Source organism: Diospyros lotus, chromosome 10 (assembly GCF_014633365.1).
Source record: "Diospyros lotus cultivar Yz01 chromosome 10, ASM1463336v1, whole genome shotgun sequence".
Lineage (NCBI taxonomy): Eukaryota > Viridiplantae > Streptophyta > Magnoliopsida > Ericales > Ebenaceae > Diospyros > Diospyros lotus.
Genome location: NC_068347.1, coordinates 12,559,975 through 12,585,096, shown reverse-complemented (window position 1 = coordinate 12,585,096; position 25,122 = coordinate 12,559,975). Strand labels below are relative to the sequence as shown.

At 37.7% G+C, this 25,122-nt stretch overlaps 1 protein-coding gene across 2 annotated transcripts; it reads right to left on the bottom strand.

Annotated features, from left to right (window-relative positions):
* Nucleotides 1–417: 417 nt before the first annotated feature.
* Nucleotides 418–24,859, bottom strand: LOC127811719 (peptide methionine sulfoxide reductase B1, chloroplastic). 2 transcript variants are annotated; one of them, XM_052351862.1, is made up of 5 exons: nucleotides 24,470–24,859; nucleotides 1,489–1,597; nucleotides 1,052–1,117; nucleotides 747–944; nucleotides 418–652 (listed from the first exon to the last, which is right to left on the bottom strand). In XM_052351862.1, exons 1-5 carry the CDS (start codon nucleotides 24,819–24,821, stop codon nucleotides 625–627), a joined length of 753 nt encoding a protein of 250 aa, XP_052207822.1. In that variant the 5' UTR covers nucleotides 24,822–24,859; the 3' UTR covers nucleotides 418–624. The 2 variants fall into 2 exon arrangements, with proteins under 2 accessions (XP_052207822.1, XP_052207821.1); XM_052351861.1 differs by having other exon boundaries at nucleotides 1,489–1,600; nucleotides 24,470–24,855.
* Between the last annotated feature and the right edge of the window lie 263 nt (nucleotides 24,860–25,122).

Sequence of the window (25,122 nt, the reverse complement as noted above, 5' to 3'; positions counted from 1 at the left end):
AAAAGTTTAAAACATATGTACATATATTTACTTATAAATAAAAATATGTACATAATATTCTAGAAAAATGAAAAATACGAATTTATATAAATATAATAATAAATTTATATATGTGTGTGTGTGTGTGTGTATTAAAAGACGGGGTGGGACAAGTTTTGTTAGTGCAGGGCGAGATTAACCATCTCATCCCCGTCCTGTTCTCAAAAAAAAGTTGATACAAAATTTACCCCGCCTCGTCCTGATCCCAATCAAGGACTGTTAACCAATTGAGGCAGGGCGGGTCGGGTCCCACGAGGACGGGTTTTGTTGCCATCCCTACCATCCATTGCCATTTTTGCGCGATAACTTTGTGCCACACCCTTTTGAGTTGGAATTATCCTTTTGGAATTCTGATATCTACTTCCAGAGAACACTATATGGGCCAACAGGCGAATTTACTTTTCAAGCGTTTCAATCAAGAAAATAAGAGCAAAAGCCAAATAGTAAATCCCACCAGAAGCGTAATCACAAGGGAGGCACTTGAAGAACAAAAGTGGTCCGGAAATGAGCAACAGTTACACACAAGTTTCTCACTGTATTTGAAATGAACTCATATACCTCTCCTCTACAGACTACTCTTACCTTCTACTTGGGTTTCAATTTGAGGGAAGCACTGCAAATACAAATGCAAATGCAAATCACGTCAAGATTGAAGCTAACTAATATCATACAAACTTATAACGGATCCCAGAAAATAAAGTGCATACCTGTTGATACAGTAACGCTTTCCCGTGGGCGGTGGGCCATCATCAAAGACATGGCCAAGATGAGCATCGCATACTGAACAAAGAACTTCTTGGCGGGGCATGAAAATAATAGACAGGTCAAGCTTCGACTTCACGTTGTTTCCTATCGGTTGATAGTATGATGGCCAGCCTGTTCCGCTGTCAAATTTGGTTGATGATCTAGGGAAGAGAGAAGTGGCCAATCAGTTCTACAAAGAGAAGGAAATGCTGAACGATCTAGGGAATGGGTGTTGTGTTAGAAGGCCTAACTGAAGTAGCTTGCTTACTCAAATAAAGGAGTGTCACAACAGATACAATTATATGTCCCAGGAGTTTTGGTGTTCCAATATTCCCTGAACATGAGATGAAACACACACGAGTAAGATCAGAGGTACAAAGACTTGATTTCAATCCAACATTATAAGGTGCAAATTAATTTGGTGTGAGACGCACATATGCAGTTCTTCCGCCCTCTCCTATTCTAAGAGAAATCCAAATGCAAACCAACAGTGGGCTTAAGTAAAATTTCAGAAGTTGCAAAAGCCGTATTTTCTCCATTTATTTATTGCCTCTGCAGTGTTTGAATTTTCAGCAAGGCATTTGCATGCTTACTGAGATTTCCAACCAATGAAATATTAGCTTGACGCATGATATTCTTTCTTCATTTCCCTTGGAAAAGTTGTAAGTAAAACAACTGGACAAGCAGCACATAAAGCTGGCCTACCCAGTAAAGGCCCTCTCAGTCCCCTTTTTCCGAGCCACATAAAACTGTTCCTCTGTGAGCCTCTTCTTCCATTCTTCTTCACTCATAGAAGCATAATCTCCTTGGCTTACTGCTGCATAAGCACAACTAATAAATTTAAGTAATTTAAGTTTTTCTTGAACAATTCAACCATATCAAAGGGCAAGAAAATTAGGAAAATATAACAATAATCCCAAGCCTTCATCCCACTAGGTGGAGTAGGCTTATATGAATTCAAAACCTCCAACAATCTCTATCTATGGTCATATCCTCTATAAGGCATTTATACCCTACATCAGCTCCCTCCCTCCCTCTATGCTTCTATATATTAGTCTTCTTCTCCCATGTCTAAACCATTTTAATCGTTACTCACCCCTCTTGTTCTTGGTAAGTGCCACTCGAACTAGGTGTGTGCAAATTTCAAGTTTTGAAACGAACCAAACCAAACTAAGGTGCTTAGTTTTTGAACTTGCTCAAACCAGAACCAAGCACCTCAGTTCAGGTTTTTCATTTCAGTTTTCCAGTTAAGCAAACTTTCTACTTTTTTATTTTTTTACCAAAATTTAGAAAATACTAAAAGAAGAAAACTTGAACAAACATATCACACATATAATAAAAGAAGTTCTCTGAAAAATTGAACGAGATGTTCTTTGCAGCACATATTGAGGATTGGTAATGAAAGGATGCCCCTATTCTTCTAGGTTCTTGTTAGTGTTAGTCCCATTACATACTAGTGTATTTAATAAGATTATTATATCTTCATTCATAGCTCTCCAAATATAATACGAATTGAGTCTCTAGATATCCTGATGATCTTATTCTTAAGTTGTTAAGAATATATGACAAAGATCTACAGTATATAATTTCTTAAAGTGATTCCTAGTTCTAAGATTTCTCAAAATGGCACTATAATTAATTGACTATGGACAAACACATGAGCTACTACCTTTGATTAGTGTGAGATGCTAATGATAAAGGATGGAGAGTCACATGCCATATAGAATGAGATGCAGATAGTAGACATGTTGGTAGGTGTTAGTTGAATATCTATTGAATGTGACATATGTAACAGGTCACATGGTTGAGAAGATTAATGATCTGTTATTGATTTTTGATTGTGTAACTGGTCTTTGGACTGAAGGCAACACAATTGTTTTGTATGTTGGTGTCGGAGATTTGTCGTTGAGCGGAACCATCCAATCAAGAGGTGGGAATATTCTCTATGTGGTCTCTATTCTGCTAGTACGTAGAGGTAGGTGATATGTGATGGGATCCATTGACTTCCGACGTGAGGTGAACATTCTATGCAATTTTAGTTGGTTGGTGATTGGAAAAGCCTTGGCCAAGGTATGCATAACCAGAAAGGAGTTTTCAATCTTGGAAGGAGATTTAATGTCATCTCGATCACCCCAAACTAAATCTTAGAATAGTTATTGAGTTCTGTGAGTTTGATCAGACCATGACTCTCACTCGATTGGTGTGTTAGTGTTGAGAATAGTGACATTGTTACTGGTTCTCTAATCTGTTGTAACTTTTTGTTTTGATGAATATTTTATTTTTGCTTTGTTTTGATCAACTGGCTGCAACAGAAATTAAGGAAGATGTTTCTTAGATTTTCAGCATGTAAAGTTTTTGAGCTGTGAATATGTGGTCCAGCCTAAAGTTAGCTGAAATTTAGGAGTCAAAGTCTCTTTATTAGTCAAGAGTAGTTGTTAACTGTTGAAAAAGTGTATTTTGTACTAGTATATAATCTTACGAATGAGAAGTAGAAGATTTTCTGGTCTTTTCCAGCACATATTACTCTCCATTTCTTTGCTTCAAAAAGCTAACAAGTGGTATCAGAGCTGCAATCTGATCTTAGAAAGGGTTGTGATTGTTCGAAGCATAGAAGCTGAGAGGAAATCTGCAGGATAAAAACACTTTGCAGATGGCTTCCAGTCACTATACAACACAACCACAACCACAATTCACAGGTGAAAACTATGCCTCTTGGGCAATAAAAATGAAGGCTTACCTGCAGGCTTATGATCTATGAGAGGTAACAGAGACCGGAGAAGATCCACCACCTTTGAGGGAAAATCCTACCATTTCTCAAATAAAGCATCACAGCAAGGAGGTTGCAAAAAAGTTCAAAAAGCCCTATCAGCTATTCATGCAGCTGTTTCTGAGTCTATCTTTATTAGGATTATAGTGTGCACTTCAGCAAAGGAAGCTTGGAAGAAGATTAAGGAAGAGTTCCAGGGAAGCATGAGAACTAGGCAAATACAAGTTCTCAATTTAAGGAGAGAATTTCAGTCTCTCAAGATGAAGGAATCAGAGACTAAAGGAAATCTTTGACTGACTTCTCAAGGTTGTAAATCAGATTAGAATTATGGGTGAAGAATTGAATGATAAACGTGTGGTGGAAAAGGTTCTAATAAGTCTACTAGAAAAATTTGAAGCAAAGATCTCATCCCTAAAGAGTCGAGATCTTTCTCAAATTTCCTTAGCTGAGTTGGTAAATGCTTTGCAAGCCACTGAGCAGCGGAGGGCTATTAGACAAGATGAGTCCTCAGAAAATGCTTTTGTAGCCACTTAGAAAGGAAAAGCACCTACAACTAATGGAGGCAGAAAGAGCTATGGTGGTAAAAGGGACAAGGCAAAGAAGGAAGTCCAGAGCAGTAGGGTTGGTGATAAGAAAGGTAAGTATCCACCATGCTCAATCTGTAAGAAGAATAATCATTCTGAAAGGTTCTATTGGTAGAGACCTGGAGTACAGTGCAGAGCTTGCAAACAAATGGGTCATGTTGAAAAAGTTTACAAGAATAAAGGAGAACAAAAATCTCAACCAGCTTAAGTAGAGGAGTCAGCACAGCAATCAGAGGAAAGCTTGTTTGTTGCTAGTTGTTATTCAGCCAACTGCAGCTCAGAATCATGGCTGATAGATAGTGGGCGTTCTCATCACATGACCTTTGAAATAAACAACTTTACAGAAATTGACAAGACCTACAAGTCAAGTGTTAGAATTGGAAATGGAGAGCTGTTGGAGGTCAAAGGCAAAGGGCTTGTTGCTGTAATCACTCCCTCAGGTACCAAACTTATCTCTGATGTTTTATATGTACCTGATATAGATAAAAATTTGCTCAGTGATGGTCAGATGCTTGAGAACAACTATTCACTGATTTTCAAGGAAAAAATGTGTACGATATTGGACCATTGTGAATTAATGCATGTTAAAATGATACATAGAAGCTTCTCCTTAAAATGGAAAAATTCAAATGCTTATGTATGTTCAGTAGATGCATCCACCCTTTGGAACAGGAGGTTTGGTCATTCAAATTTTTCATCATTAAAATTTATGCATGACAAGCAACTAGTCTTTGATATGCAAGCTATACATGATTATGGAAGCGTGTGTGAGATTTGCCAGCTTGGAAAGCAAAACAGGCCGCCTTTTCCCACAGGTAATGCTTGGAGAGCTAGTGAGAAACTTCAACTTATCCACTCTGATGTGTGGCCCTATGGGGACTCCATCACTAAATGGAAGTAGGTATTTCATATTATTTATTGATGACTTTTCTAGAATGTGCTCGGTGTTTTTTATGAAGCAAAAATCTGAAGTCTTCAAACTATTTCAAAACTTCAAAGCAAGTGTGGAAAATCAAAGCTGTAGTAAAATTAAAGCACTTAGGACTGGCAATGGCTCTGAGTATAATTTAGAAAAGTTCAAGAAGTTGTGTGAGGCTAATGGAATTCACCATCAACTTACAGTGAGGTACACACCTCAGCAAAATGGGGTATGTGAAAGAAAGAATAGAACAGTTCTTGGGATGGCCAGATGCATGCTATTAGAAAAGAAGCCGCCTAAAAGTTTTGGGGCAGAAGCTGTGAATATTGCAGTTTATCTCCAGAACAGACTTCCAACTAGATCGCTGAAGAAAAAAATACCATTTGAGTGCTGGTTTGGCACAATACCTTCAGTGAATCATCTGAAGTCATTTCGATGTGCTGGAATTGTGTTGATCTAGCCTTGATCCTAGAATATTTTAGGATCAGTGTTCTATGTAAATATCATGTAAATATAGAAAGATAATAATGGTAGGATGCTTACAATTATTTCTTTCCTTCTTTGCTAGTAATCCTCTCCTTAAAAGAGGATGTTGTACACAATTATTTTGAATCAATGAAGAGATTTCTGGGTCTGATTTCTAAGTTGGTATCAGAGTCAAAATCAAATCACAGCCATATACTGTGAAAAAATCCTAGGCTGCTCTGTCAGTCATCTGGAATCACCAAGCCACCAACGCCTCTCCGACAGTAACCCTTAGTTGCCACCAATCTTAGATCTGTCGGCCTCTCTCCATCGGCAACTCTCAATCGCCATCCCCAAACAACACCGACGCCGTCGACCGCGTTCCCAGACGCTGCCGGCCGCTCGCGATCCCTGTGCTGCCTTCTTCCAGCTTCGTCTCCTTCTAGTGCTGCTATCTCCACCTCCCAGTGCTGCTATCGCTGCCTCCCAGAGTCACTGTTGCCTTGTCCCAATGTCGTCTCCTTCCAGCGTGTCAAGCCCTGAGAATAGGGCTTGCGAAATTGGAAGGATCCATACGAAGAATGATAGAAAGAAAAGAATAACAGATAGGAGAGAGAAAATAGAATCAAGAAAGAGAGGGAATTTGTTATTAACTTCCAAAATACCCTCTAATGCCGTAGGCCTTTGCTTTATAAGGCCTCTAGCTAGCTCAACTACTCCAACTACCCAACGGATTATCCGTTTACAGCTTGCTCATTATTTCTTTTAATTCCCATTAACCCTATCTTTTATAATATTACATATTCCTCCCCTAGGGTCGTGACAATCCCTACCCCTTCAAACCATTCTTGTCCCAAGAATGCTAAAGAAGGCCGATAGCTCTAGGGAACTGCTTCAGTAGATCAGGAAGATATTCCCATGTGGTGTTGCTTGCTGGTAGATGAGACCACTGCACCCTTACTTGAACTAAGGGTAGCTGTCCTTGGTATTGTACCCTTTTTTCCAGCACTACTTGAGGTTCGATTATCTCTTCTTCATCTTCTGCAGCAGATGGTATGTCCTGTCCTGCAGCCACAATTTCTCCTCTTGCCTTTTTTAGCAAGGATACATGAAATACAGGATGCTGATTTACTCCTTCTGGCAGCTGTAATTTATATGCCACTGGACCAACCTTGGCTTCAATCAGATATGGTCCAAAATATTTTGGACTCAGTTTAGAGACGGGTAGGGAAGTATAGGGTTGTTGCAAAAAACCTCCTTACCTTGAGGTATACCCAATCTCCAACCTCAAAATTCCTCTCACTGTGTCGCTTGTCTGCTGCTTGTTTCATTCTATTGCGGGCAGTAGCTAATTCTCTTTTAAGGATCCCCAACAATTGTTGTTTCTGTTGAAAGTACTGCTCTACATCAGCCATAGTAGGTTGCGCTCCTGACAGGGCAGGCAATAATGGCGGTTGATAACCGAACATAGCTTCGAAGGGACTTCTTTTGATGGCACTGTGATAAGTGGAATTATACCACCATTGTGCTAATGGTAACCACTTATTCCAGCTCTTGGGGTGGCTGAAACACATACACCTCAGATACGCCTCCAAACATTGGTTAACTCGTTCCGTTTGGCCATCCGTTTGAGGATGGTAGGCTGTTGACATACATAATCCCACTCCCAGCTTCTTGAATAACTCCTGCCAAAATGTACTTGTGAAAACCTTATCTCTATCCGATATAATGGTTTTAGGGATCCCATGGAAGTTGGCCACCCTGTCTAAGAATGTCCTGGCCACGTCCTTAGCTGTAAAGGGATGCGATAAGCTTAGGAAGTGTCCAAACTTAGTAAATCGATCTACTATCACCATAATAACATCCTTTCCTTCTGATTTAGGGAGTCCTTCGATAAAATCCATTGAAATGTTCTCCCATGTTTGTTGTGGTATAGCTAGAGGTTATAGTAGACCGGGATAGGGTACTTGTTCATGTTTACATTGCTGGCATTTCACTACTTCAGCTTTCTGTTTCGGCCAAAAGAAAAGTTGCTTTACTTTTTGGTAAGTGGCACGAATTCCTGAATGATCACCAATTGGAGAGCAGTGTAGGGCTATCAGAATCTTCTCTTTAAGGGTAATGTCGTCTCCTACCACCAATCGTCCCTTATACCTTGTTATGCCATTCGCCAAGGTATAATTAGGAACTGCAGTTGGATTAATCACCAACTGTGCCATTATTTCTTTAAGCCATTCCGTTTTTTCATAACTTTCTGCCAACTCTGTCATCCATTCCGGTACTATGGCTACGATAGAATTGTAAACTGTATTCTCATCTCTTCTAGAAAGGGCATCGGCTACTATATTCTCCTTACCCCTTCTGTATTGAATAGTAAAGTTCAAGCCCATGAGTTTTGAAACTCCCTTCCGCTGAAGATGTGTGTGCAGCTTCTGTTGCGCTAAAAACTGCAAGCTTTCATAGTTCGTTTTGATCACAAATGGATTGCCTTCTAAATAGTGGCGCCACTTATCAATGGCTTTCAACACCACCAAAAGTTCCTTGTCATACACACTTAAGCCTAAGTGCTTTTGGGAAAGGGCTTGGCTTATAAAAGCCAATGGTCGCCCTTGCTGTACCAAGACAGCCCCAATTCCTGAGTCACACGCATCAATCTCCACTATAAAAGGCTTGGAAAAATCTGGCAAGGCAAAGACCGAGGCCACAGACATGGCCTTCTTAAGGGCAATGAAGGCTGCTTTAGCCTTCGGATTCCACTGAAAGCCATCCTTCTTGAGCATCTTCGTGAGGGGTTTGCTGATCATTCCGTAATGCTGCACAAATTTTCTATAATACCCCGTCAAACCCAAAAATCCTCTCAACTCCTTCACTGTTTTAGGCCTAGGCCATTCGCACATAGCTTCCACCTTCTTAGGATCTATTCTCACCCCTTCACCACAAATAATATGGCCCAAATATTCGACTTCTTTAGCAACAAAAGTACATTTGGAAAGCTTGACAAACAATTGATGTGATTTAAGGATCTCAAATGCGGTTTGAAGGTGCGATAGGTGCTGGTTAATGTTTGAGCTATAGATTAAAATGTCGCCAAAGAAAACTAGGATGAATTTCCTCAAATGCGGTAGGAAAATCTGATTCATCAATGCTTGGAAGGTGGCTGGGGCATTGGTTAAACCAAATGGCATAACAGTGAATTCGTAGAGGCCTTGGTGAGTTCTAAAAGCTGTTTTAGGTATATCGGGTGGTGCCATTCTAATTTGGTGGTAATCGGACCTAAGGTCCAACTTAGAGAATATTTTTGCACCATACAATTCGTCCAGTAGATCATCAATCAAAGGTATGGGAAACTTGTTTTTGATGGTATTAGAATTGAGTTGTCTATAGTCTATGCAAAACCTCCAAGTTCCATCTGTTTTTTTGACAAGGAGAACTAAAGAAACATAGGATCTGTTTGCGGAACCCAATTCCTATATGGTCTGATGTTAATAGGGGCAGAATTAGGTTTGAGGTGGATTGCATGGTCTAAGGGTCTTTGGGGAGGTAAGGAATTGGGTTCCGCAAACAGATCCTTAAATTCTACCAAAATTGAATGCAAACTATCTGAATTTTGTACCTTTTTTGCGATCTGCTGGTGGTGATCCTTCCTGGTATTGGTTTTCCTCTTCCACTTTTATAGCTCTTATGGAATAGAGTTGTGCGATTTTCCCCCATTTCTTTCCCATCATCTTCTGCATTTTTCTTCCATCAATAAGCTTGCATTCTCCTTGCTCTAAGCTGCCCATTAGGGTTAACTTCTTCCCTTCAATTTCCACCGTGACTTCCAATTTATTGAAGTCAAATGTAAGGGGACTCACTGTCCTCATCCATTCCACGCCAAGAACAATGTCACACTCGTCTAATTCTAGAATCCTGAGATCTACCATGAATTCTTGTCCCTGCATCATCCATGTGAATCCCACACATTTGTAGTGACTGAACATTCGACTGCCATTAGCTACTATAACCGACAAAGGAGTTGTGGCTGTCAAAGGCCACTTTAGGTCCGCAGCAGTTGATTTACTAAGGAAGCTATGGGTGCTTCCACTGTCAATCAGCACCATCAGCTTCTTTTTTCCCACCTGGCCCTTAACTTTGATTATCCTTCCCATTGGGCTGCCTTTTAATGCATGAAAGAAAATCTCTCCTCCTCCTTCTCTTTGCACTTCTTCCTCGTCCTCTAACACTGCTTCTTCCTCTGCTCTGTCTTGTTCTGTTTCTTCTTCCTTTTCTTCCTCCTCGCTCATGCCTTCTATCTTCATCAATTGTCTTTTGCACTGATGACCCGGCCCATATTTGTCGCCACATTTGAAGCACAACCCAAGCTGTCTCCTTTGTTCCATCAAACTGCCCTTCCCTCCATTATTGATTACTGCTGGTTTGGCCGTTGTCTGATTAGGCCATGTTATCAAAGATCTAGCACTTCCTCCCCCATACTATCCGGCCAATATACTTGGCTTATAAGGAACTTTATGTTTCTTGAAAATGGCCTCCAAAGCCATTTCTTGAAGCTTGGCCTTTTCCGCCGCCTGACTCACTATTGTTGGAGTCATCATTTTTACTGTGGCCCGTAATTCTTCCTTTAGGCCACTCACGAAAATTGATACTACATACTGATCAGTTAGCCCGGGTTGTATAGTACATACCAGGGATCTTAGTTCTTCAAAGCGGGCAAGGTACTCCATTACAGTACCTTCTTGCTTCAATTTACTAAATTCTTCAATCACGTCCGTCATCTTCTTTTCTCCGAAACGTTCGCACAGGCCATTCGCGAAAGCTCTCCACCCCCCTTCTTGGACCCACCCTTGGTACCAAGAATCTGCTACTTTGTTCAAGTATGCTGCCGCTAAGGTTACTTTCTGGTTTTCCATTATCTGGTAGAGCTGGAAGAATCATTCGCACCGCCTTAACCACCATCTTGGACTTTTTCCCTCAAATAGTGGTATTTCCAACCTGGGAGTAGGTACATGGCCGTGCGACATCAGTTGGCCGTTTCTTCCCGCATTCTCTCGAAGTATTTGCTGCTCCGTCTCTTCCATGGCAGCTTCCATGCCCAAACGATCGCTGCAATGCTGCAATATTGGTTCTGATGTTTGTCTCAGTGGAAATTTTGGCGATAGCCGGAATTAGGGCAGAGAGGCCAGCATATTTAACATGCTGTTGATCCTTTGTCCTTGCTGTTCCACTGTTTCTTGACACTTTTGAACCGATTCTTGGCATCTTTCTACCGTTTCTTGTTGTTTTTCCGCGGTCGCTTGCATGAGCTCCTTCCATTCCACCAATTCTTCCCTCGTTTGACGTAGTACATCCTGGGTGTCATTTACGCCAAATTCCATAGTTTCTAATCTGACCTCCAATTGTCTCAATTGCGTTCCTTCCGCCATTGCTTTGCGATCTCTGCTTGCGCTGGGTTGCACTAATTTCTTCCGTTGCTGTCGCTACTTTCCCACTGCCAGGCCGACGACTCTGATACCACTTTGTCAAGCCCTGAGAATAGGGCTTGCGAAATTGGAAGGATCCATATGAAGAATGATAGAAAGAAAAGAATAACAGATAGAAGAGAGAAAATAGAATCAAGAAAGAGAGGGAATTTGTTATTAACTTCCAAGATACCCTCTAATGTCGTAGGCCTTTGCTTTATAAGGCCTCTAGCTAGCTCAACTACTCCAACTACCCAACGGATTATCCGTTTATAGCTTGCTCATTATTTCTTTTAATTCCTATTAACCCTATCTTTTACAATATTACATATTCCTCCCCTAGGGTCGTGACACAGCGCTACTATCTCCACCTCCCAGCACTGCTATCGCTACCTCCCAGAAGTAGCTGCTGCCCTTACACCAGCGGCTTCTTCCCTGATCGTCTCAAGCAGTTTAATCTTTCTCAGCCATGTCCGAAGTTACCTCTAAAATCTCTGTCGTTGCTGTCCCAACAAAAATGCCAGCAACCCAGCCAATCCATTCTGTCCAAATCACTACTATCCGCTTAAATGGTGATAACTTTCTTCGTTGGTCTCAATCAGTCCGGATGTATATCCGTGGGCAAGGGAAAATTGGCTATCTTACTGGGGACAAGAAGGAACCTGCAGCGGATGACCCATCCCATTCTATTTGGGATGCTGAAAACTCCATGGTAATGACATGGCTAGTCAATTCCATGAATGAAGATATCAGTTCCAATTATATGTGCTATCCTACTGCAAAGGAATTGTGGGACAATGTCAATCAGATGTACTCTGACCTGGGGAATCAATCTCAGGTTTTTGAATTAACTCTGAAACTGGGAGAGATCCGACAAGGAAATAATTCTGTCACTAAGTACTTCCATTCTTTGAAGCGATTGTGGCAAGATCTTGATCTCTTTAACACATATGAGTGGAAATCTACAAATGATTGCAACCACCACAAGAAACTAGTTGAAGATAGCCGTATTTACAAGTTTCTGGCTGGCCTTAATATCGAGTTTGATGAAGTGCGAGGAAGGATCATTGGCTGGTCTCCTCTTCCGCCTATTGGTGACGTATTTGCCGGAGTTAGAAGAGAGGAAAGCCGAAGGAGTGTCATGCTAGGAAAAAAGGCCACTGGTGAGTCACTTGAAAATTCTGCCCTAATTGCTGATTCTACTGCCTACAAGGCTGCAAATTACCAGCGTCAAAGCAACGAGGGACCTCGGGTCTGGTGTGACCATTGTAACAAGCCACGCCATACTCATGAAACTTGTTGGAAAATTCATGGCAAACCTGCTAATTGGAAAAGCAGTAAGCAAGGAGACAAGAGCCACCGTGGGGTCCCTACTGCTAATGTGGTCGATACCAATCCCTTCAACAAAGAGCAAATTGATCAACTTTTGCAGCTGTTAAAATCCAATTCCTCATCTGGTATTCCTAGTGTTTCCTTGGCACACACAAGTAGAAAACCTAACGCCCTTTCTTGTCTTCATTTCTCTCCATGGGTTATAGATTCCAGAGCCTCTGATCATATGACTAGTTCTTCTCATTTTTTTAATACCTATACTCCTTGCTTTGGAAATGAAAAAATCAGAATTGCCAATGGTATTTTTTCATCTATTGCCGACAAAGGACTTATTAAACTGAATGCGAATATTCATTTCACTTATGTCCTTCATGTTCTTAACCTAGCCTGCAATCTTTTGTTGGTTAGTAAACTATGCAAAGATTCTAATTGTCGTGCTACTTTCTTTGACTCTCATTGTGAATTTCAGGACCAGAGTTTGGGGACGATGATTGGGCGTGCTAGGATGATTGACGATCTTTACTACTTTGATGATATCTCTGTTGGTAATAAAAAAGCTCAGGGCTTTAGTAGTATTAATTCAATTCTTATTCCAGATACAATTATGCTATGGCATCTTAGACTAGGCCATCCTAGTTTTGCCTATTTGAAACGTTTATTTCCTGAATTGTTTAAAGGAATGGATTATTCACTTTTTCAATGTGACAGTTGCATCTTGGCAAAAAATCATCGTTCTACATATTTACCAAAACCCTACCAAGCATCCAAACCTTTTTATATAATTCATAGTGATGTTTGAGGTCTATCTAAAATTTCTACTCTCTCTAGAAAATGGTGGTATGTTACATTTATTGATGATCATACACGTCTGTGTTGGGTTTATTTGATGCACAAAAAATCTGAAGTGGAATACTTATTCAAAAATTTTTACACTATGGTTGAAAATCAATTTCAAACCAAAATTAGTATTTTACACTCTGATAATGGCACCGAGTATTTTAATGAGCACTTGGGGGATTTTTTGAAAGCTAAAGGTATTCACCATACATCTACTTGTCGAAATGCTCCTCAACAGAATGGCATTGCAGAACGTAAAAATAGGCATTTACTCGAAGTCACACGTGCCATAATGTTTTCTATGCATATTTCAAAATATTTGTGGGGTGAAACTGTTTTGACGGCCTCCTATTTGATAAACAGGATGCCCACTAAAGTGTTAAAATACAAAACCCCTCTAGAGTGCCTAAAAGAAGTTTTTCCCAACACTCGGTTACATTCGGATCTTCCTATCAAAGTTTTTGGGTGTACTGTGTATGTTCATATCTCTAATCAATTTCGTTCCAAACTTGACCCTAAGGCTATCAAATGTGTTTTTTTGGGTTATGCTTCACATAAAAAAGACTATAAGTGTTATGATCCTCACACCAAAAAAAATCATATCAGTATGGATGTTTTGTTTTTCGAAACACAACCATATTTTACCCAAAATTCTCTTCAGGGGGAGACACATAAAGTTGAGGATAATTTTTGGAATGTTTCTATCCCACTCCCAAATGCAATTTGCCCTACTCAAGAACCACATGTTTCTAATAATGGTCACTTAGGAGATTCTGGTTCTTTGGTGCCAAGTGAAGGGGCTTCTCATGCAGGGAGAGAAATACTACAAATCGATCATCATGATCTAAATTCTGAGCTTCAGGTTTACACTAGGCAAAGATTTCATCAAATGAACAAAAACCTGAATGTCAACTCTGCGCAAAACCAGTCTGGAAATCCCAAGCAATGGCACTGTAAGTTTGCTTCCTTCAATTGTACCTAATAGTTCCCCAGTTGATTATTCAAATATTAACAATTGTTCTCCTACTATTCCTGATCTTGATATTCCTATAGCAATTAGGAAAGGTGTCAGAAGTTGCACACAACATCCTATTGCTAAATATCTCTCTTACCAGACTATCAAAAAATCATAAAGCTTTCACATCTAGGATTTCACACTTGTTTGTTCGAAGGAATATATAGGAAGCGTTGAATGATCTGAATTGGAAATTAGCAGTCACAGAAGAGATGAATGCTCTAAGGCGAAGTGGCACTTGGGGAGATAATCTACCTGCCCAAAGGCAAGAAAATAGTAGGATGTAAGTGGGTATTTACAATAAAGTGTAAGACTGATGGGAGTGTTGATAGGTACAAAGCCAGACTAGTGGCTAAAGGCTTCACCCAAACTTATGGGATTGACTATCAAGAGACCTTTGCTCCTGTTGCTAAAATAAACTCTATCAGAGTCCTGTTGTCTCTTGTAGTAAATTTAGATTGGCCTCTACACCAGCTTGATGTAAAAAATGCGTTTCTTAATAGTGATCTTGAAGAAGAGGTCTTCATGAGTTTGCCTCCAGGATTTGAAAAGAAATATGGGAGCGACAAAGTATGTAGACTAAAGAAATCTCTGTACAATCTCAAACAGTCACCGAGAGCATGGTTTGAATGCTTTGGAAAGGCAATTACCAGTTATGGCTTCCTTCAGAGTCAGGTAGATCACACTATATTTTATAAAAACTCAAAAGATGGTAAAGTTGCAATTTTGATTGTTTATGTTGACGACATTATTTTAACTGGTGATGATGAGACAGAGTTAGCAGCCCTCAAGAAGAAACTTGCGAAGGAGTTCCAAATTAAAGACTTGGGAATTCTAAAATACTTTCTTGGAATGGAGTTTGCAAGATCCAAAGAAGGTATTTTTGTCAATCAGAGAAAATTTGTATTTGATCTTCTTGGAGAGACAGGTTTACTAGGTTGTAGGGTGTCGGAGACTCCCATTGAACCTAATGTGAAACTACAGGCTGCTAAAACTGAAGAAGTAAAGAACAAGGAACAATATCAAAAACTTGTGGGTAGGTTAATTTACTTGTCTCATACGCGGCCTGATATTGCTTTTGCAGTTAGTATGGCAAGTCAATTTATGCACTCACCAAGGCCAGAGCATTTCGAGGTGGTATACAGAATTCTAAGATATCTAAAAGGGACACCTGGCAAAGGGCTAATGTTCGAGAAACATGGTCACCTGCAAGTTGAGGTCTACACTGATGCAGATTGGGCAGGAAGTATTGATGATGAAGATCTACTTTAGGCTATTGTTCTTTTGTTGGGGGAAACTTAGTCACTGGCGAAGTAAAAAATAAAATCTAGTGGCTAGAAGTAGTGCAAAAGCAGAGTTTAGAGCTGTTGCCCATGGAATTTGTGAGGGAATGTGGATCAAACAAATACTTGAAGAGTTGAAGTTTTCTCACTCTGTACCTATAAAAGTCTATTGTGACAACAAGGCTGCTATTTCTATAGCTCATAATCCAGTATTACATGACCGTACAAAATATATAGAGGAGGACAAACATTTCATTAAGGAGAAGATCGATGCTGGAATAATATGCATGCCATACCTTCCAACAACAGAACAAATTGCTGATGTTCTAACTAAGGGTCTACACAAAAAGCAATTTGATAAACTTATTGGCAAGCTAGCGATGGAAGACATCTACAAACCAGCTTGAGGGGGAGTGCTGGAATTGTGCTGATCTAGCCTTGATCCTAGAATATTCTAGGATCAGTGTTCTATGTAAATATCATATAAATATAAAAAGATAATAATGGTAGGATGCTTACAATTATTTCTTTCCTTCTTTGCTAGTAATCCTCTCCTTAAAAGAGGATGTTGTACACAATTATTTTGAATCAATGAAGAGATTTATGGGTCTGATTTCTAAGTGGATGCATTTGTTATGTGCATATACCAGAAGCTAAAAGAGATAAGTTAGACAAAAGAGCAGATGTAGGCATTTTTTTGGGTTATAGCAACAATGTAAAAGGGTATAGAATATTCAATTTGCTATCAAAACAGGTTGAGAGATAGGAAGAGGTGTGAAATTTTATGAAGATGAAAGCTGGGATTGCGAGAAATCTCAGATTTGGTCCCCTCTCAAGAAGCAAATTGAGGAAGAGACTTTCCAAGAACAAGATGTAACTTCTATTGGGACTTCAATAGACATTAATTGAAATACTGATGAAGAAGAAGCGGTAAGAGGCACCAAGTTACTGTCAGAAATCTATGCAAGGAGTTATGTAGCAGTGCTAGAGCCAAGCTGTTTTCAAGAAGCAGTTAGAATATCTGAATGGAGAAAAGAAATACAAGAAGAAAAGGCCATGATTCAGAAAAATGATACATGGAGATTGGTAGCAAGGCCATAAGATCAAAGAGTAATAGGAGTGAAGTGGGTATTTAAAACGAAATTAAATCCTGATGGCTCAATCAATAGATACAAAGAGAGACTTGTTGTCAAGGGAAATGCACAACAATATGGGATAGATTTCTCTGATACCTTTGCTCCTGTGGCAGGATATGACACAATCAGATTGTTGATAGCCCTAGCAGCTCAAAAGGGGTGGAAAATATATTAGTTGGATGTAAAGTCAGCTTTCTTGAATGGGTACCCTGAAGAACAGATTTTTGTTGAGCAACCAAAGGGGTTTGAAATTAAAGGTGAAGAAGATAAGGTGTATTTGTTGAATAAGGCTTTGTATGGTCTTAAACCAACTCCCAGGGCCTAGTATAACAGGATTGATAGCTATTTAATTAGTTTGGGGTTTGAAAGAAGCTGCAGCGAACCCACTCTTTATGTTAAAAAGGTTCATTCTGATCTCATGATCATTTGTCTTTATGTTGATGACCTCTTAGTCACAGGCAGCAATTACAAACTGGTGGAAGAATTCAAAGTTGAGATGCAAAAAGTTTTTGAAATGACAGATCTTGGCTAGATGTCTTATTTTCTTGGCATGGAGATTACACAGTTTGAAGGTGGAATTTTTATATGACAAAGGAAATGTGCAAAGGGAATTCTAAATAAATTCTCTATGGAGAATTGTAAATCAATTAGTACTCCTCTAGCTCAAAATGAGAACTTGAACAAGAATGATGGTGCTATAAAAATAGATACAAGTGTTTAAAGGAGTTTAATTGGCTGTTTGTTGTATCTAATAGCTACCAGACCTGATATTCTATATGCCACCAGTTTATTGTCAAGATTTATGCAAAGTCCTAGTGAGTTACACTTCAAGGCTGCCAAACATGTGTTGAGATACATCAGAGGGACTATAAACTTGGGTATTTTGTATAATGAGTCAGAAAATGCAAAGCTAGTTGGGTACATTGACAGTGATTGGGGAGGCTCCTATGATGACTTAAAGAGTACATCTGGACATGTTTTTGCTCTTGGATCAAGTTTTTTCAGCTGGAACTCCAAGAAGCAAAACACAGTAGCTCAATCAACAGTTGAGGCAGAGTATATTGCTACTGCCACTGCCGTTAATCAAGTAATATGGGTAAAGAAGATTTTGACTGATTTAAAACAGAAGCACAGAGGAGCTACTGAGATATACTGTCATAACACGTCTACTACATCCATGTCCAAGAACCCAGTATTTCATGGGAAGACCAAGCATATAAAAATAAAATATCACTTTGTTAGGGAGGCAGAGAAAGAAAAAGAAGTTGACTTGATTCACTGCAATTCTGAAGAGGAAGTTGCAGATGTAATGACTAAAGCCTTACCCAAAGCAAGGTTTGAAAAGCTAAGAGAACTGCTTGGTGTTTCCAATAATAATGTCAAGGAAGAGTGTTGAGAACAGTGACATTGTTACTGGTTCTCTAATCTGCTGTAACTTTGCTGTTTTGATGAATATTTTATTTTTGCTTTGTTTTGATCAACTGGCTGCAGCAGAAATTAAGGAAGATGTTTCTTAGATTTTCAGCGTGTAAAGTTTTTAAGCTGTGAATATGTTGTCCAGCCTAAAGTCAGCTGAAATTTAGGAGTCAAAGTCTCTTTATCAGTCAAGAGCAGTTGTTGACGGTTGAAAAAGTGTATTTTGTACTAGTGTATAATCTTATGAAAGAGAAGTAGAAGATGTTCTGGTCTTTTCCAGCACATATTACTCTCCATTTCTTTGCTTCTAAAAGCTAACAGTTAGTCAGTGGAAGGATTATAGTGCACGGTAATCAAAAGCCCTAATAAACTTACTTGAAGTATTGACTTCATTGCCATTAGGACCGTCTTGAAACTATGCTAAATGTCACTCAGGACCTTTCGAGGTACTTTGAGGAAATTGAGGGTTTCTCATAGTAGATTGAAGTGCTCGATTGGTGCCAAAAAGTTTGGCATGCCTTGATTGCTACATGGCTGGGAACCTAGAAGGTCACACACAATCTAGGCATAGCATTAGATTAGTGATGCATAGCTGCAATGTGTTCTTAATCATCATTAAGAGTTAATGATAATGGATGTTGTTAAGAGTTAACTAAAGGAATCAAACTGTTAAGAGTTAATAGGAGATCTTGGTTCCATTAAGAGTTAGCAGAAGGGTTACTAACAGTTAATGGAAAATCTTGATGCAATTAAATGAAAGTTGAAAATGGAAGAAGGAAAACGATTGACCGATTCCCTTAAAATATCCAAAACGGTCGATCAGTTCTATTGAGTTTTATGTTATGAATGTTTTGATGATGTATGCTTTATGCCAAAACTTTAACCTTTTCTTATGTTATGTTCTCATAGGCTTGTCAATATATTTTGTATATGTGGAAATTATGTTATCCTTCTTTAGAATATTACTTAAGAATATGTTAAGCCTATCTTGATAGGTTATATATGTTGAGGTTGTCTTGAAAATATAAGCTCAAGGAACCTTGATAGGTTTATTTTAGTATAATTTATCTATTAATAATCTCATATGTGTTAAATTTGTTTTAGCCATAGGCTTTATTGTTATGCCTCTCTTTAGGGTCATCATAAAGATAATGCATGAATATTTGTGGAAGCTTATGATATGCTAAGTGTTTTATGTGGCAACATTACTCAAAGTTTAAGACTAACATGTTCTATGTTTTATATCTAAATGATTAAGTAAATGATCGTATACTCAAGTGATGGTACTTGAGTTTTGATTTGAAGGATTTCTATTGTCTTATCCTTCGTGTTAAGGTTGTGCTAATAACCTTATTATGTTTTTTTTGTGATTAATCTTGCTCTTATTTATAAGCTTGTTATGTCAATAGCTTGCTCTACGATCTCAACGGATATCTTAAGTATCCTAATGCATTAGAGTCATGGATAAATATCATATATCCTCATGACACTTAGAGTAAGCTTAAGATTGGGAAATATCGTAAGTGCTCAAATATGTGAAAGCATCTCTTAAATCTAGGAGCAATGTGTGTTAAGTATCTATTATCTTTGTTCTTAAGTAAAAGCATATATATATGCTTAGGCAAATAATTCTAAGTTCCAAATCATAGAGCCTAAGTTATCCATTTGATATTTAGTATCAAATTTCTAAGGTTCTCAATGTTATGAAATTTAATGGAAGAACACTTGAATAACTTATAATATTGAATGCATTTGAAAGAATTCAAATGCTATATGTTTTCCAAGAAATTTATTCAAAGTGTTGATTGTTTAGTTTAAGAATCAGTTTAGGTTCAATGCATTTGAGTAATAGAAATCTAAAGTTTCTATCTTTCAAGAGTTACTCAAAATATGCATTAGTAGTATATGTGTATGATGGCTTGGAGCTTATAGAATAGAAGTCCTATACGCTTTGTTAAGCTTATATGTGCTATAGTTTTTGATAAATATAAATGAGTCTTCATGATGCTCAAACTAGAATATCTTTGTGTTATATGTTGTGTTTTGAGTAACATATAGTGTGATCAATATATTTGAAATGTTCTATATGTTTTAGTCAAGTTAATATAAGTTACTTGACTTATGAATATTTCATGTGAGTATGTTTCATAAAGTTATCATAATGAATCTTTATGTGACATCCTGTGAATTAATTCTAATTTGAATCTAGAAAAAGGAAGTTTTTAATTGAGTAACACATTTTGTGCTCAATATTTTTGCAAATCTTCTATTTGATCTATACCAGTCAAGTAACAAGTGAATTACTTGACTTATGTGTGCTTCATGTGTATATATTTGTTATGTGAATAAATAGTTATTTGGGTAATGATATTTCTATGGAGCATGTCATATTGAGTGCTAAGTAGAAAAATCTTTCTTTGATCAAGAAGGAAATATTTTTAGTTGAAAATCATATATTGTTCTCAACTTGTTTAAAAGCCATGAAGGTTAATAATGTCTCCTTTATTATCTAAGGCTTTTTATGTAACCAAGTGAATGTATTTGAAAGTTGGTTAATTCAAAGACAACACTTATGTTTATATTATTTAGATGTTGATGAGAAAATTGAGTTTTATATTTAAGCTCAATGTTTATAATATCTTAGATGTTGTTTTGATGATATTCAAAATAATATATATTATTTGAATAATAGTCGAGTAATACATAAAATAAATCAAGTATTTATTGCAAGTTCCAGCTATATCAAAAGCAATTGAGTGATCAAAGTTATAGTCGAGTGTTAAATCTTTTTAATCGACTAAGAATTAAGAATAATCAAGAATATTCTTGTATTAGTCGAGTATGTTGATCCCATAGTCGAGTATTTGTGTTTAAGGATTGATTATGAAGTTCTATTTTCTTTTAATCGAGTATTTTTCATGAGTAATCAAGTAAAAGTTGATGTATAATTGACTATTTGTAAGTGATAGTCGAGTATTTAATTCAATCGACTATTTGTGACTGATAGTCGAGTATTTAATTCATGTCTCTATTCAATTGAGTAGTTGTTGAGTATAATAGAGTGCAATCAAAAGTTAGTTGACTAATGAAATCTAATAGTCAACTAATAAGCTATTTACTCGCGTAAGAACCTATATTAGTCGATTATTTTTGTGCTGAAGTTGAAAAATAAAGTCGTTAAACTAGCCATTGCATGTGCATTTAATGCATTGTTTCAACCGTTAAGGCTACAAAATGGCTCTAAATTTTACCTCAATCATTTAGCGTGATATTAAAATATTCTAATGATTATTTTATGGAAAAAGAAGGTTATCCTTACAGATTTCAATCTTTTAACAAGTATAAAAGGAGATGAAGAACAAGGATGTTGTTCTGGAATTCTTTCTACTACTTTTGAGCAAAAGAGATTCTTCAAGCTTTCATCTTCAATTAGAAAAAGAGAAAATGAGTGCTTATATTCTTAACATTCTTTCTATTTCTCTTTTCTTTGTGAGAAGCTAATTTTGTTATTTGTTCTCTATCTTGTAAAAGCTTCTCAAGGTATTTCAAATTGTAATCTTTACCTATCTTTTTGTGGTTCCGCTTGATCCCTAAAAGGCAGGAGGTTACAGCTCATCTTTTGAAAAGATAGTGGTTGCGCCTCATCCTTTAAAAGGCAGTGATTTCAGTTAAGCCTTTAAAAACCGTTGTAAAGTTTTGTAATTAGTTACTACTGAGTCTATGAAAAGAAAATGTTACACCTGCACCTATGAAAAGTTGAGGTTATAGCTGAGCCAGCAAAAGCTATAGTGGATTGTTTAAATCCTTGGTGATGAGCCAAAGGAGTGGAGTAGACTAGTTGAGCTGAACCACTATAAAATCTGTGTGCACTACATTATTCATTTCTATTTTTTATTTTAGCTTGCCCAGATTTTATTTCTAGCATTTATAGTTTGCTATACTTGTTCTAAAACTGATTTTGAGAAATCCATTTTCACTTAAATCATACTCGCATCATTATTTCCTAAATCATCTAAAGTTAAATCTTTCAATAGATATTTTCATCACCAGATTTCAAAAGTTCTAATAAGGTCATTCAGTTCTCATTACATAAAAGCTTTTAAACCTAAAAGGTATTTAAAAACCCAATTCACCCCCCTTTTGGGTGTCTATCATTTATTTCAGGTTCCTTGAAACGGTCAATAGTTTCTTTGGGTGGGATTGCGAATCCCCAAGCCTTCTGTAGCTTTCGACCATAGAGCATTTAATGCTCTGTCGCCTCTTCATTTAATGTTTCTCAAAGCATTTATGATGAAAAGAGAGATGTTAAGAGGGAAGAAAAGGAGAAAGGGTTTCTTCATTCATGCAAGCCTCGTGCCTTAGACCGATTGTGTGCAAGAAGCTTCTCTCAACTCCTTCTTGTTACATTGTTCATCTTCTTCCTCCTTTGCTCCTTGCTAATCTCCTTCTTCTCGTGCTCCCATTCTTCTTATTTTGATCCCACGACTATGAGACAATCAACATCCTTGTTAAGATCTGAAACTCAACCTTACATCACCTTTGTTGAAACTTGACTAGTACAAAAGTCCGACAAAGGGTTTCAGTGACTGCTTAGGCGCAAACTGACTTAGTCCCCTACGCGCGTGGGGGTGGCTTGGTCAGCTAAGGATAGATTTGGTAGTAGACGAAACTAGTTTGTGGCTAGTACGTGAAGGGTTCATGGGAGCACAATTGGGAGACTGAAGGGTTTGGGTCAAAGGCGCAACAAAAGCAACCGACATCCTCTTCATCCTTTGAGGAAATTGTTACCATTCGTAGCATTTCCATACTTGTATGGTTTTGTTGTATGCATATGGCAGTTGTCATTGTGTCTTGCAAGAACCAATCCATTTCCACTGCATTTTGTTTTGATTTTTGAAAAAGTTTCGAAAATCGGCTTGTGTTATTACATCTGCCGCTAAGTGTTAGTGCACTCTTTCAATTCTATCATCTTTGTCTTGTGGGTTAAGTGATTTTAGGCTTAGGGTTAGTTTTGGTTTTGTTAATATAAATTTTCACTTTCTTTCAGAAAATAATATTTATACATAAGCAAACACCTTGTTTTGGTGTTATACACCTCTGTCAATAAAGTGTTTTCCTAAAATGTTGTTTATGTATTTTGCTTTAAAAGCACAAAAAATAATAATAATAACAAGATTTGAACTTATGACCTTTAAATAATAATTAATTTGTGAAAAATTTTACCACTATACAAAGAAATATTTTTGTTTAAAATACTCCCTACAAAATGTAAAAGGTAATCCTTAACTATCGAGCACCACCTAATGAAACTCCATTTGATTTTTTTATTTGCACGTGTATAATACGAGTCATCCTCTAGTGTGTGTGTGTATACATAGACGTCCATTCGGATCAGTTTTTGGTTCGGTCAGGTATTATTACACATCAGTTTAGTTTTTGGTTTGGTTCTATTCAGTTTGTTAGCAATACAAACCAAAATTGAACCGATGTCTTCTGGTTTATTAAAAAATTAGCACCAAAACTGAAATGAATGTTGCCAAAACCTGAATGGACCAAATCAAAATGATCGGTTCAGTTTCTCAGTTTTTGTGGATCATTTGCGCATCCCTGACTCAATCAAACCTTATTACGGATAACTAGGGAAAATGCTAATTGAAATTAGTCAATGATTGTTTTCATTGCCAATCACCTAAGCAACATATGCAGCACTAAATCAAGAAGCAAAATGCAGGCATGTTCTACCTTTAGACTTTGTGCAGAGAAATAAAAGGACGTAAATAAGATAAATATAAGTCAAGAAGATCAACTAATTTCAATTATTTTTTGTGGTTATGAAAATGATAACAAAATGATTCATTAGTCTTCCCAATAAATAAAAATACAAAAGAAACTTCCATTCTATTTTCTGAACTATAGATATAGAAATGGGCAAACTATCAAATTGTCCCTTGAACCTTCCTCCAATTTTCAATGCCTAACCTTGGAACTTTCAATTTTTCTACTTAAGTACATGTTGCCCATTATTACTAAACATTCAAAATGTTATGTGATCTAGTGATTCAACACCTTCCCAATTAAGCTAATATTAGAAATAATTATCAACTTAAGAAGAAGAAAGAAAACCATAAATGGTTATAACAAAGTTCTAGCAAAACTTAATATATACTTTATCGAAGTTAATTCTTCACCCAAAACAAGGATGAATTTTAAGCTCAGTTTTAGCCCTCCAATTTAGACAGTAAAAATTTTCATTTACTCACTAATTAATTAAGTTTGAAGAACATAAAATAGAATGAAATTACGTTTTTAAATTTAATGAATTGGACTACATGAACTGGTGAACTCCTTAAGACAGGTGAAGGGTTTTAATTTCAAATAAAAACACAAATCTGAAGAGAAATTGACTGAGTCACTACTGAGAAACAAAATTAAATCAGAAAGAAATCGAAATAAAGAGAATTTGGGGAGAAAGGGACCTCCGATGCCGTCTGGTTTGCCGGATGACGCCGAGGAGCCCATCGCGCGAACCGAGAGAGAAACCTCCTTTCTGGATTTTCTTAGTGACCGGAAAGCTAAAAAAAGCTTCGATTTGGAATCTGAATCTGACAGGCCCTTCGCAGAGAGCTTAACTGGGAAGCTCAGACTGCTGGTTATGGCGTGAGAAGCCATTGCAAACGCCGACCCCTTCTCGGTTGTATAAGCGGGGAACCTTATAGTGTTCCGACGGTGCATCATAGGCGATGCTGCTCGCATCACGAACGGCTGGATCTTCATCGACATCGCCTGCTTGGTGGCACGGAGGCTGAATTGATTTTCTTCTGGCCCCATGCTGTGTACGGCGGTGTTGTCCTTTTCGGACGAGCAACTGAAACCTTCTCGCGCTGTCTACCCGTAAATTAGTTGAGATGGAAATCGTGACACGTGGCTTTCCGTTGGCCGCTAAAGAATTTGTGAGAATTGAAAGGGCAAACTTGAAATGCAATTGTGAGAGGGGTGAGGATGACTTCAATGATACCCCTAATCACACTTCTTATTTTATTTTTTTATTATATTATAAATAATTTATTTCTTATTTCTTATTTTACTCTTTATTTGATTTTTTATTTTATTTTATTTATTTATTAATAAA

What these genes read in the sequence shown, in the direction of transcription:
- LOC127811719 (XM_052351861.1), bottom strand. Translation starts at nt 24,821, where the DNA reads ATGGGGCCAGAAGAAAATCAATTCAGCCTCCGTGCCACCAAGCAGGCG. An exon ending in ACTGAGAGGGCCTTTACTGG is followed by an intron (nt 1,118 to 1,488) that starts GTAGGCCAGCTT and finishes TCTCATGTTCAG; the next exon opens with GGAATATTGGAACACCAAAA. An exon ending in TGTGACACTCCTTTATTTGA is followed by an intron (nt 945 to 1,051) that starts GTAAGCAAGCTA and finishes TCTCTTCCCTAG; the next exon opens with ATCATCAACCAAATTTGACA.